Source organism: Marmota flaviventris, chromosome 2 (assembly GCF_047511675.1).
Source record: "Marmota flaviventris isolate mMarFla1 chromosome 2, mMarFla1.hap1, whole genome shotgun sequence".
In the NCBI taxonomy this organism is placed as follows: domain Eukaryota; kingdom Metazoa; phylum Chordata; class Mammalia; order Rodentia; family Sciuridae; genus Marmota; species Marmota flaviventris.
In genome coordinates, this window is record NC_092499.1 from 79277293 (window position 1) to 79291202 (window position 13910).

Sequence of the window (13910 nt, forward strand, 5' to 3'; positions counted from 1 at the left end):
GTTTTGGTTTCCAGCTGAATAAAGCAAGTGGGAAAAGTTTGTGTCCAGAGCAATTTGAGATCTGCTCTGAATACAGTTGATGCCAATCTTTGATTTATTCCTAGTTTTAGATATGTAGTCCTGTTCTCATCTTGTTGAGCCAGTGTATGGTTTATTACATTATGTAAAGAAAAATACTGTATGCTTTCTAAATTATAGATCAACTGGAATAATAGATGTTCTATCTGAATTGTATGACAGTTTTCAAAAGTTTTAAAATTCTGAGGGATTCCAGTCTAAGACAGGACAGAGAGAGTCACTTGGAGGATCAATTAATAATTCCCCCTGGAGTAAAAGAAAGATGTGTTCTTGGGCTTCCCTTTTTTATTTTTTTATTCCTTAAGAACATATGCTACTTTTGGATAAGCTGGGTGCATGTTGCTACATTGTAAACAACATAATAATCTAATGTTCATGGATATATACATATGCATAAAAACATAAAGGTAATAGTAAACACTGAATTCAGCATGGTAATACAGGGTGGGATATATTCTTTCGAGTGATACATAGGGAGCTTCAATTGTACTTGAAATGGTTTCTTTCTAAAACTTGGTGGTAGGTCCATGAGTATTCATTATATTTTGCATATTAATAATAATGTTGACATTAATAATAATAAAATATCTGATTGTTTTACCTAATTAATACCTGAAAGAAGGGCTGTAATTTAACTTTTGTGAAACCAAAGTTTTCTTCCAACCCTCCCTCCCTCTTTTTGGTAAATGGTACCTTCTTATATCTCCCCCTACCACATATTGACACACAGTTAATAATCGCATATAACAAGTCACATCAACCAAGTTACTTTTCATATTTTTGCATATCATTTTGGAGTCAGGCAGACTTGGATTCTAAGTTTGTTATATACTAGATGTGGGAATTTAGGCAAAGTATCTAACTTTTTTGAATCTTGTTAATTCATTAGGGGTAGATTATAATAACATTTACTTTTGGAGTTGTGGTGAACATTAATAAGAGTGTATATGTAAAATTCTAGTGTGTAGGAGATGTTCAATGAATGTTTTAAGTATCCTATAGTACCTTGACCAGTGTTAGACACATAGAAAGCACTTAGAAAATACATATTAGTTAACCATATATTACATCTTAATAAAATTTTGGTAAATTGTTTTTAGGAGGACTTTAGACTGCATTTTAGAAATATTTCAAGAATCATGGATTGTGTTGGTTGTTTTAAATGTCGACTGTGGGGAAAACTTCAGGTAGGTAATTCTCGTTTAGTTCTACTTCTCATTTTTATCTTTTCCACAAAAAATTTCTTAGTTTATTTATTCTTTTCTTTATTTCTATTATAGACTCAGGGTTTGGGGACTGCTCTGAAGATCTTGTTTTCTGAGAAATTGATAGCAAATATGCCAGAAAGTGGACCCAGTTATGAATTCCATCTAACCAGACAAGAAATAGTATCATTATTCAATGCATTTGGAAGGTTAGTTTGAATGTACTAAAATTGTTTCTGCTAGCCAAGTAAGTCTAATAATGCAACATATCTACTCTCAGATAAAACTACGTAAGGAATATCCTTTCAGTGAAATTGTCTTGTTACAGAATTATATGATCTTATGAAATACTTCAAGAATGTAGATACACACAATCACAGATTGTTTATTTCCATCTGTTGAGTCTTATATTCATGATTAATTTACTGATTAGATTTCAGTATTCATCTTTTTGAATTTGTACAGTTTTTCTAATTGTTTAAAAGTGTTTTTGTGTGCTGTCTAATTATTTTTCTTCAGATCATTGAAAAATTGTATGTTGTTTAATATAGGCATACATGTAAGTTTCTCTGTGAATTCACTATTATATAAAAAGGTTAATAATTTTTTTCTTTATTGGTGCATTATAATTATATGTAAAGTGGGATTCATTGTGCCACATTATACATGCACATACCATAATTTGATCAGTCTCTATCCCTGTACCTTCCCTTTTCCTTCCCTGATCCCTTTACTCTACTGATTAATGATTATTTTTAAAATAATTATTTTTTATCAAAATGGTAGCAGGAAAACCATGAAATAAGGAACATACATTAAAAAAATTAAGTGTAAATGCATTTTCTTCTAGCTTATCATGTAAAGAGTGCTGAGATTTGTAAAAATTAACATTTTGTGTGTATGTATGTGTGGTGCTAGAGTTTGGACCCAGGGCCTTGTGCATGCTAGGCAAGTACTCTATCACAGAGCTATAATCCCAACCCCCAAAATGAAAAATTTTAAGGACTGTTTCTTTACTTAAGAAATATGATTTAGTATTTGAGGTTTGAAATAATTGACCTTTAGTATTATTTCTCAAGTACCAGGAGCTTGACAGTTATTTCCACTGAGTGTTATGTTATTTTTATCGTGCTGGATTAACAGAGTTTTATTGACATAAGGAATACACATGTGCATGCACACACACAAAAAATAATAAGAAACAAATTTCATATTTTGTAAAAATTGTCAGAATAATTTGTTCATACATTTACTATCCTTACTCTTTATAGACTGAAAGCTTTGAACATTTAATAAATAATAGCATGTTATTTTTAAGTATTTGTATACTTGTACATATTTAAAATATTTTAATATTTTTTCATTTATATACTTTATACTATGTACTTTAATATTAAGCATATGAATATATTTATGAATACTTAAAATACTTTAGTATTTTAATACTTATGCTTTTATACAAATACTTGTGTACTTTATTACTTTAATATTAAGTAATGAATGTAGTTTTGAATACTTAAAGTACTTAAGTATTTTGATACTTGTGTACTCCATAATTATGTATTTTTTTGCTTTAATTAAATTAAAAATAATCTCTGGATAATATTATTTCAATTTTATTATGTCAAATTAAGAACTGAAGTACATCAAAATAGATTAAATGGTTTATGCACCTTTTGATTTATTGAAATAAATTAAAATTTTTCTATACTCTTAAAAATGTAAAGTGAATAACTTTTACAGAGCAAATTTTTCTAAAATGGTTTCTGAGTTAATATTTTTTGATTACAGAATTTCTACAAGTGTGAAAGAATTAGAAAACTTCAGGAACTTGTTACAAAATATTCATTAAGGAAAACGAGTTGAATATACGTATTTCTGGACTATGGAGGCCAAAGAGTGGAATTTCATTCAAAGGCATAAAAGCAATGACAGTCTTAAGCCAAACATTTTATATAAAGCTGCTTTTGTAAAGGAGAATTATATTGTTTTAAGTAATTTTTTTTAATTGTGCTAAGTCTATGTTTAATACTATTGTGAGTAAAAGTAATACTTTGATAATGTGGTACAAATTTAAAGTTTAATATTGAATAAAAGCAGGATTATCAGATTCACAGATGATAAAACTAGGTGAATGATGTTTTAAGTCTCTCAATTCTGTGTAAGAAGATGTAACAAAAATAAAACTGGCAATGTGATAAGCATTTAATAAGAAAATGTCATGAGTTTCATGAATCGCCCATAATAGTCTAGAATTTTTAAATACATTTAGGGTTGCCAGATTTAACAAATAAAAATACAGAATTCTCAGTTGGATTTGAATTTCAGGTCAACAGCTAGTTTTCTTTTAAATATAAATATGTTGCATATAATATTTGGGACATACTTAACTAAAAATTATTCACTATTTATTCGAAATTCAAATTTAACTGGGAGTCCTGTGTTTAATTTGGAAACCCTAAGATACTTTGGTATGAAATAAATCATGTTGAGAGTTATATTTCTATTTTGATTGGGTTGTTTGGTATGTAAAAAGTATAATAACAAGGCAAAGGCATAGGAGATTTCTAAGCGTTGTGAAAAATTGAATAGATTATATATTTATTCTCATAATACTGTCCCTAAAACTAAATTTGGGGAAAACTTTTTATTTTTATATAATTTCAAATTTACAGAAAAGTTTCAAAAATAGTACATTCTTTTACCCAGATTTGCCAACTGTTCACATTTGCTTTGTCTTTGATACTCTCTGTGTAGATATTCACAAATGCTATTTTTCCTCATTTGAAAGTCAGTTACAGGCATCTTGCCCTTTTAACCCTAAATACTTTAGTGTGTAATACTGAATGATTTTCTAAAATTGATTTTCTTAGAAAAAGAAGCCCCAAATCCCCAAATCTGAAACTATAATACTATAAGCCTTAAAATAAGGAATTATTATTAATTATAATCTAAAGTTTTGTTACCTTTTTATGTTGTAATCTGTTTAGTCATAGAGTATACAGTTTCTATTTTTTATACATGAGCTTCATTTCCTTTGCCTCCCCAAAAGTGAACTGTAATTTGGGAGATTTTCATTAGTGGAAGCTCTTCAGTGAAAAAATACTTGAAGGAGCTTAGGAATTAATGTCATATGATAATTGTGGGGGAAAAGAAATTGTATACCTCAAAATTATGTGCCCACTTTCTATAAATCTTAGCAGGGATAACATGTTGATGTTATTAGTTAAGCAGGGTTTATTTATATAATGGCTGAGAATTGTCACTTTACACTGTATATTTTTTCTTTTCTATGACCCTAAGGCCAGGTACAATGCCAAGCCCATAATTGGTATCCAATAAATATTTGTTAAATGAATGTATGAATATGTACTCGGTATATTTTGAATGTTCACTGAATTAAGTTAAAAAATATGTGTTCTGTTTTCCTTCTTCCACCCTGTTCCCCCATTTTCTCTGAATAGGGCAGGAAAAGAAAAAACATTAACTCACTAATTAAGTCAATTATTTTGGCAACTCAAAGGACTATGAAATGATTTCCATATATAAATGTTTAAGGATCTTTCTCATCTCTGAAAATATGGTAGATGGGCTTAAATATTAAATCTGTGTATAAACTTTTTTCTCATCTTATGCTCCTCCCCCCACACCTTTTTCAACAGCCAGTTAAGTTTTGAAACCATCACTTTCCTATGTCTGCCTAACCTCTTAACTAAAATCTGGCATTTGGCCCTAGTTCTTCTCAGTCGCTTCCGGTGAGGTCTAAAATCCTAATTCTAAATCCATAGTTCAGTTCGCAAACTATTTCTTTTCTTTCTTTTTTCAGGGTGAGGGGGCACATAAAACTATTTTTTATTTGGCTTTTTCCCCCATGTTTGACACTACTGATGATAACTTCCTTTAAAAATTTCTGCTCTTTGGGTTCCTCATTTTACTTGCTCTTGGACCCCTCTTTTTTGGCCTCTTAATTTATTCCCAAAATGTAATTCCTCAGATTTTCATTCTTGGTCTCTTTATTACTATACCACTTCCTACTCTTGGGTAATACCAATTCAGTGATTGCTAAATCCTTACCTTTAGCTCAAACTTCTCCATATGTTTGTCCTACGGTCACCTGTGTGTGTGTTTAAGCGCTTTTTATTCTCTCTACTCTTTATTTTCCTTACTTTGGTTAATTTCAGAACCATCATCTTCTAAGTCTTCTTGCCTCATTCCTCTTCTCTACCTTCTCCTACTGTTTTTCTTCCTCCTTTCTGATGCATCACTCTTCCCTTTTCATTGCTATTACCCGAAGGACTATATGAACATGTCTCCTTATAACCAGTTTGTCTTCTCTTTGTTGCTCTACAGTGTTATCAGTTTAGGCTTTCTGGGAGCATTCTGACAATTTTACTGTCTGCTTTATACCCTTCATTGAGTTCATGAACTTTCTGGAGAAAGCCGAAGTCCTTTATTTGGTGTACAAATTCTTCTCCTGTGTCTTCCCACCTAATGTGCTGAAAAACAGACTTCCAGACTTGTAGTTCTTCAGATACCGCAAGTGGCTGGGTCTCTACACCTTGGTGAAAGCTATATTCTTTGCATCAAGTGTCCTATCCATCCTTCCCCACCTGGAAATTTCCATGTATCCCTGCAGGCTCAGCATAAGCATTCCTTCTATGACTTTCCCTTGCTGTATTCAGGGAGCGTCATCTAACTTCCTATTGTGTCACCACTGTAATTACAGCCTACCTCTACTGTATCACTTACTGTACTGTATTGTTTTTGTTTTTAAAAGTCTCCTTTACTAGAATGTGAGCTCCTCAAGGGCAGGAAAAGGAACTTTATTCATTTTGGCATCTTCGTGGCATAGTTTTTGGCATATGAACATTTAATAAATGTTTGTTGAATAAATTGCTTTTAAAGTGACAAATTTATCATATGAGAGGTCATACCTTCATGCCAAATACCTCCACTCACTTCACTCTACAGCAAGGATCAGTAGACTTCCAAGGATTCATAGAATTTAGGGGGCCAATAAAACTGAAGTTCAATATGAGATTGGGTGTGGTTTTTTTTTCTCTTAATTCTTTTAGTTGTAGATGGACACAATATTTCTATTTATTCATTTATTTTTATGTGGTGCTGAGGATTGAACCCAGTGCCTCACATGTGTGAGGCAAGTGCTCTACCACTGAGCTCCAGCTCCAGCCCAGGTATGGTTTTTGGTGGCCCATGAAAGGGGGTCTAGTCTGGGGACAGGCAGAGAACTCTCAAAGGAAAAGGCAGCATCACGGAGTAATTTCTTGAATAATGAAAGATAGCTGGGATTATGGTTCAAACAAATTGATTCCCTGTTTACGATGCTAAGGGGAAAGAGAAGTGTTATAAATTAGTTCACATAAGGATTTTTTTTAGCTTAAATACATAATACCTAATAACATTGGCATTTTAGAGTATATGACACTTCGTATCATATTGGTGTATAATACTAAGTAACATAAGATTCAAATGCAAGTAATTGTGAGATCACTAGAAGAAAGCTGTCATTTGTAATTCCTAATATTTTTTCTTTTCTATGATAACACTATAAGATTTTTATCCTCTGATAGAAACTCAGTATAAGGGAGATTAAGGAAGATTAAGAAAACCAGACCCCCAACCATAAAGCTCTAATAAAAAAAGAAATGAAGATGACCAGACCCCTAAATAAAAGCACAAACACTTTTTATTTTTAATAGTAATGTTTTGTTACAATTTAGTGAAATGACAAATCAATACATTCATTGGCCACAGCTATATTTTTGTAACCAGTTTGAAACTGATTATATAGCTGAGAAACACTGTTAAACAATAAAAAAGGCAGCTATGCATAAAAAAGCCACTTTAGCTATAAATTACATCTTCCATAAAACTACAACCAGCTACAATGAGTGTGAAGAGATTCAAAATTAATGACCATCCAAATGAAATGATAACAAATATTGCTAGTCACTGTAGAATTACATATTTAAGCAATGAAATTCACTTTTCTAATTAATGAATACAAAAGAAAGGTTTGAAATTGTCATTATGTGCTTCAGTGCAAGATGAACAGGGAATCGGTAGCCCTTTGATTTTATAAACAACTCCTTCTTTCGAGACCAAACTTAAAGTGCTCCTAGTGCTTTGGAATTTTTAAGCAAAAATTGGGCCAGATCTTTCTTCGTCTTTGGTGATATATTGTAGGAGATGTGTATCGGGAGACAAATGCAAGAATTTAGGTATCCTAGTCTGTGATAACAGGATAAACTTATAAATTTCAAATTTGATACAATCAACTAATGCAGCTAAAAGAACCAAATATATTTTATTTGAGAAAAAATTAAACTAATCATTGTTTATCTGGTCAAATAGGAACTTTGATATAGGAAAAAAATTATTTTATCACCTTGAACTTGAGGCTTAACAAAGACAACACAGATCTTTTCAGATAGCTGTAGATATTTAGATCAGCAAAATAAATAGTTGACATTCTGAAATCTAGGAACTGAGGATGTGGTAAAAATATACTATTTTGTTGTCATCTTAATACCAAGGTTAACTTTTTTACTATAAAATTTTAAATAATTTGAGTATAAGAGAATTTATAAACAAATACCAAGTAACATTTATTAGTATGCATCCAGTTGAATTTAAAGTCCTTTCATGCTTGATTTGGCAGCACACCTACTGAATTTAAAGTCCTTTGTATCATAAAAAGAGGAAATTTGTTTGGCTTTGTACTAGTCTCCCAAAAGATAAAAAGTATTAACAATTTAATTTTTCCTTAAGAGTTTTACCTACTGTTAAACTTTTGTGAAGTCACTATATCAGTTATTAAAAAGCTGAAAGATATTTTAAATAGGAGTAGAAATAAAACAATGTTCTAATCAAAGAAGAAGAAAAAGGACAGTTGTATTAGTTCCAATTCTGAAGAAAAAGATCAGAAGACAATTGTATATAATCATCTTTAAGCATGTTGTAACAACTTCCCTGTTGTCTGTTCCCTTGGCTTCTTGAGGTATTCAGCATCTACTTTCCATATAGACACTGGTAGAAAGTGCATTTTAAAATTCTGTATTGTCTTAGCCTACCATATGTAATATTTTTTAGACTTGGGGTTGGTCATTCAATACAGTTTTAATGTAATTCTAAAATATTCAAATATTGTTAACCTCTGGTTTTATACATACTTAATTCATACTTTTATGTTAAGTTTGCTCATTTAGTATAGTACTGAAATTAATTTGAATTCAATTTAGTTTTTAAACCATATACAATGTATAAAAATGTAAAAACTAAAGAAGGAATTATATGTCTTACAAAGTATTGCACTTAAGTTCACTGCAATAATGTATCATGATTGAATTTACCTGAGGACAATCCTGATTCAATAGGTAAGATCAGCTATTTTGTTTTAGATCAGATGCTTTTGAAAACATTTGTTTTAGAATGCATATTTTATGAACAATTCTTAAATGCATCTGTAAACTTGTTTAGTCCCAAGAAGTTTCTACCAAAATCTCCCTATGCAAAAATCACTATTGCTTTCTTGAAGAATCATGCTTAAACTACTACATATATATCTTAATTGTACAAAATAATCACTCAACCAATTCTACTCAAAATAGCCACACAATTTTCACTGGTATATTTTCTTCTTGAAGAAATTACTGTGGCTTTCCAAACAACATTGCTGGTCATTACTGTAAAGGATTATACTATTAGTTGTTTAAAATGATTGTTTGAATAATCTCAATTGGTATTTTAAGTTCATGCTTAAAAGAACTGTCTTCAATGATTACATATATTTAGTGGATTTTAAAATGAATGATGCATTTTTATGCCTAAACTGTGCACTGTTCACACCATAAAATTGTAATCGGGTAAAGATTCCACAGAGTACACCACAAAATATATAGGCTTTGATTTTCGTAGAAAACGTGCCTTCCAATTTGGTGTACATAATATTCCAGTGTGAACACTGGAGTATGACATTGGGGACTGCAGAGTACTCTTTCAGAACAGAGATAAAAGTGCAAATATGCTAATATGCAGTTGGTGTTCCAAAATCAGGATGTTTGGAGGCCTTAAAAATCTAATTTATCTTTTCTCCTACTCCAAACTTTCCATTTTACTTAATTTTACTAAGCAGAGGTCAAAAGTAACAGCTTGTGTTCTCCACCAAACACAGCCAGGTTTCCAGATTTTGTTTTCAGTTGCAACAGATAATGGAATGTTCATGTAGATGGAATTTAAACACGTCAAATATACATATTCATGAAAAACAATTCAAGAATCACAACTTGGTAATGCTATCAGTTTTGTGGTGTTACATATAAGCTATGGTGATTACTCATATCTAAATTACTACAAGTAAAAAGCAAAGGAGCTGTATCTGTCACAGGTCCATTCAGGTGGGGAGTGACTGTGTAAGTGTTGCTGCCACACCCAGTCATGGTGCCATACCAGCCCAAGCTTTGCGAATTTGATAAACTGCAAACAAACAACAAAAAAGGAAAAGAAGCCAAAGGACTATGATCAGTATGTGAGAAGTCACGTTGGCAGTTTTAACATTTTCAATGAATTTCATAACAGTATCAAATATGCTGAAAGTTTCTTTGAAAATAACCATGATTTTTCATAAAATCCAATGACCTATCTGGAATCTTTGATCTGTATCACATTATATTACAAAAGAATGAATACATGCCTCTCAGAACTGGTAGCATTTATTAACTTACTATGATTAATAATAATATAGTACTTATTTTATTCTAGGCTCTATTCTAAGACATATATGTATGTATACAAACACACATACACTCATCCTTCACTACAATCCTTTGAGCTAGGTTCTATTTTCTTCCCTATTTACAAATGAAAATATAGGCTCAAAAAACTGCATTCAAGGAACTTATCCAAATGAAGTTAGCATTACCCAAAATGTTATATCAAGTTCAAAGAATTATGAAGGTGTGCATTAGGTTTTCTCTTTGCCCTGATACAGAGCTAAGAGTACACTAGTTAAAAACTTGCAGTAGTTTTGGAACAAGAGGGCATAGGAAAATTTCCTCAGGCACCTAAACTTCCCAAAGTTATCTAGTGTTTCTTTGTGGATTTGGAACAGCACTAGGAATATAGAAACAGATATGTAATCAGTACAACAGCATTCCTTCCCTGCTCACCCCCCTCCTTCTCCCCCCAGCTCTGAAACAAGGGTCCTGAAAATGAAATGAAATACATTTTGTCCCCAGTGCATTTCTCAAACTAAGGTAATATATAGGCTTTAAGTCCGATGGTAGTTCTTTATAGTGTAGATACCACCTGGGTTATACATCTACTGCTTTAAGCTTCAGTATTACATATTTATTGACATATTCCATTAAATCACCTTTTTAATATTTGGGCTAAAGCTTAGACTCGTTCTTTCAAGCTTTTGATATTAAATTCAGAATAAGTTATTTTTGTCACATCTACCTTCCTTCTCTTGAACTTCCCAGTCTTGGCAAGTCATCATCACTATCATATCGTCTTGGATTGTCAAAAAAGTAAGCTCTGGAACTATAACTGTGACTGTTTATCATGCCAGCAGGTGCCTGTGAATAAAGTATTAGATAGTACATGCTATTTAACTAGGAAAAGAGGCTAGAATCTATAAAGATTTTTAGTCTAAAACTTTGCTAAAAATAGAAAATCAATATGTGTTCCATATTTTTTAAAAATAAGGAAACAAGCAGTGGGGGGTAGTAGGATATCATACCAAATTCTGGCTTAATCTCTGTGCTCGGAAAAACAGTACCACTGACCAGGCTGGCACGTGTTCCCACAGAAAGAGGACCATTCCAAATACTATATAGTCTTCTCCACTTACATCTTCTACATGAGCCTGTAAATAGAACATGGCAGAACCATTTTAATACCTGTTTTACGCATAAGCAATCACTCTATATAATTGCCTCATTTTAGGTTGGGTTAAGTTAAAATGCATCAGTTACAAGCATATAAACTCTAAAATTTTCTATATTTTGTGGTTTATTAACAATACTTTTTCATTTATGGGACATAAAAATGCTTTGATGTTAAGTAGAATAAAAGCTGTTAATTTGTTCAATGCATCAGTTTATGAAAATAATTTTAATCTTTGGATAACAAGGAATGACCCAATTTTAGGCCTCATAGTCTGAAGAGAGTTGCTTAAAAGGGACTATTATTCTAGCTGCTCGGCTGGCACAATAGCACTCACCCTGAGTTAGACCTGTACAGAAATGTAACATGTTAAGTCACTCAGCTCAGCTGCTACTTAAAAATATGCTTTCGGGCCTAATCTACATAATGAATTTGTTTCTTTTCTACTAGATGTTGAGAGAGGGAAATGGGAAAAGGAGTGAAGAGAATCTGCCACATGGAACCACATGTGAAAATTCCTTATCCCTGGAAAGATAAAATAAACATGATATTTCTAGGTTGCCTCAAATTCAGTACAAGGTTAAATTAATAAAAAGTATGACATATAATTATGTCAAACTGCACTTTCAGGAAGGGGATGGAGAATGTTGGGAAGTTGAATATGCACAGCTAGTGTACTGGCAATTACTACAGTAAATATCTGGATACCTAAGGAAATATGAATGCTTTCTAGTAAGATGGGTAATGCTATATTTTAAAGAAACTCACTATTTACACATCTAAAACAAAGCCAATATTAATTATATGGAATTCTTGGGAAGGAAGAGTTAATTTCATCCAAAAAATTAAAGATATGCCGATTGGCTAACTACAGGCGATTAATTCATGTAGTGTTATTTAAACATCATCCTTTTAAAAAGGTAAATTAGGTTTATGATTATCAGGCTTATGTTACTATTATTATTTACAAAAATAAAGGAAATACTCCTTTGAAAGTTCTTTCTGAAGGAAGAGCTTAAGTCACATGAAAATTAGGATATTTAAACACAGAGATTCTATAAACGTGTGCATATGTCAAACACTAAAATCTTCACTTGAATCTAATGTATGAAATATGATATGTCAAGAGCTTTATAATGTTTTGAACAACCAATAAAAAAATAAAAATAAAAAATAACAAAACAAAACAAAAAAAAAACACTAAAATCTTCTCCTAGCTAAGGCTAATTTAATTACCAATTATACTAATGGAAGATTGGCAATATGTGGTAGATACTTACCTTATCTGAAAGATTATCCCAGCCATAATTAAAAGGACTTTCTAATGTATCCTGAGATATGGTGATCACCACCAAATTATAACAAGCTCTGGACGAGTAGAGAAGAATGACTACAGAGCCTACGACGACTGTCTGGCACAGAGACATACCCTAAAAGAAACAAAATTCATCATCATGATGTTCTGCACATTAGTCATCACAAGCTATTTGTCCACAGCCCTATGGTCACCTCTTACAAAGCACTCCTAGAAAGCACTGAGTGGGTGCCTATTGAAATAAATTCTTGATATCTTGCTTTACAATTCCTATTCCTAGAATTACATGTTGTGTTTAATATGTGTAAGCTAATGTGTGTAAGTTCTTTGCCAACTTGCCAAATGGCAGCTGGAGGAAGATTTTGTTCTGCCAAGGTTACCTATTCCCTTAAGTAACATATGAATAGACAAATTGGCAAAAGATCTGAACTTTAATTAATGCTAATCAGATAGTTTAGTCATGAGAAATGAATGGAAAATAGAAGCATCAGTCCATTTGGTACACTTAATTTCTGCTACAAAGTAGGAGAGAGAGTCAGTTCCTCAGCTATTTATTCCAGTCCATTAGAGAGTGTATGTTAGTTTTCTATTTTGCCATTATGCGGATGATAAAATGATTGAGGCACTCAAATGTACTTTCAAATATATAACATTTTAAGCCCATAATTTTCACCATTTTTCCAAATATAGAAAGCCCTTATAACTTAGTGGTTCTCAACAGTAGTATGTACATTGGAAAAGAGTGTACATATCACCTTTTGCAGGGATTCTTAACTTGGGGTTTTTATTTCAGTACAATTGGTTTCCTTTGTAATTCTATATATTTTATCTTATGCATTAAAAGCATTCTGAGAAATGACACCATTTTCAAAGAGATCCCTGTATGGTGTTTGCAATTTTGTATTTTGATTGTCTTGAGATTAAGGAGTGATTATGATATTTAGGACACAAGATCCAGGAATGCTATATGACCTGAAATTCGCAGGGGAGTCTTCCACATAGAAGAATTGTTCCCTCATCTTGTAACTTTCAAATATCTTCCTGGATATTCATGAAGATTAAGAACTGTTTATAATTATCTGGGCTGAATTTAACTCGGTTTTATGTATAAACAAAGGTTTATATTTGCATAAACATATGCAATAATTTCCAGAAAAAACATATAATGTGTAAATAGAGGGAAATTTGTACTTTGTTTTGTTCAGAATTTTATGAAGAGTTGTTTGAATGTTTCAAAAAATCATGACATTGACAGCAATACTACTTGGTGTATGTGACCAAAGCAAAATACCTTGTAACATTCTGCATTTGCAACTGGCCCCTTCATGGTTTCTATGTCTAGATACAAATATCTGACTAGTATATCATGGCCCAAATCTATAATTGACATATTTATTGATAAC

General features: G+C 31.7%; 2 protein-coding genes across 2 annotated transcripts in view; one reads left to right on the forward strand and one right to left on the reverse strand.

The window, feature by feature from the left end:
• Positions 1-6176, forward strand: part of Ero1a (endoplasmic reticulum oxidoreductase 1 alpha) — a 48458-nt gene extending 42282 nt beyond the window's left edge. Inside the window, exons 14-16 of the mRNA XM_027929529.2 lie at positions 1179-1265; positions 1359-1492; positions 3075-6176. Of these exons, the coding sequence (XP_027785330.1) occupies positions 1179-1265; positions 1359-1492; positions 3075-3135 (282 nt within the window). The 3' untranslated portion in view covers positions 3136-6176. The remainder of the gene's footprint in view (positions 1-1178; positions 1266-1358; positions 1493-3074) is intronic.
• Positions 6177-7059: 883 nt separating this feature from the next.
• The window catches only part of Gpr137c (G protein-coupled receptor 137C), a 51279-nt gene continuing 44428 nt past the window's right edge, over positions 7060-13910 (reverse strand). The window contains exons 4-7 of the mRNA XM_027929599.2: positions 12473-12622; positions 11047-11172; positions 10764-10882; positions 7060-9779 (exon numbers count right to left, since the gene is read on the reverse strand). Of these exons, the coding sequence (XP_027785400.1) occupies positions 9602-9779; positions 10764-10882; positions 11047-11172; positions 12473-12622 (573 nt within the window). The 3' untranslated portion in view covers positions 7060-9601. The remainder of the gene's footprint in view (positions 9780-10763; positions 10883-11046; positions 11173-12472; positions 12623-13910) is intronic.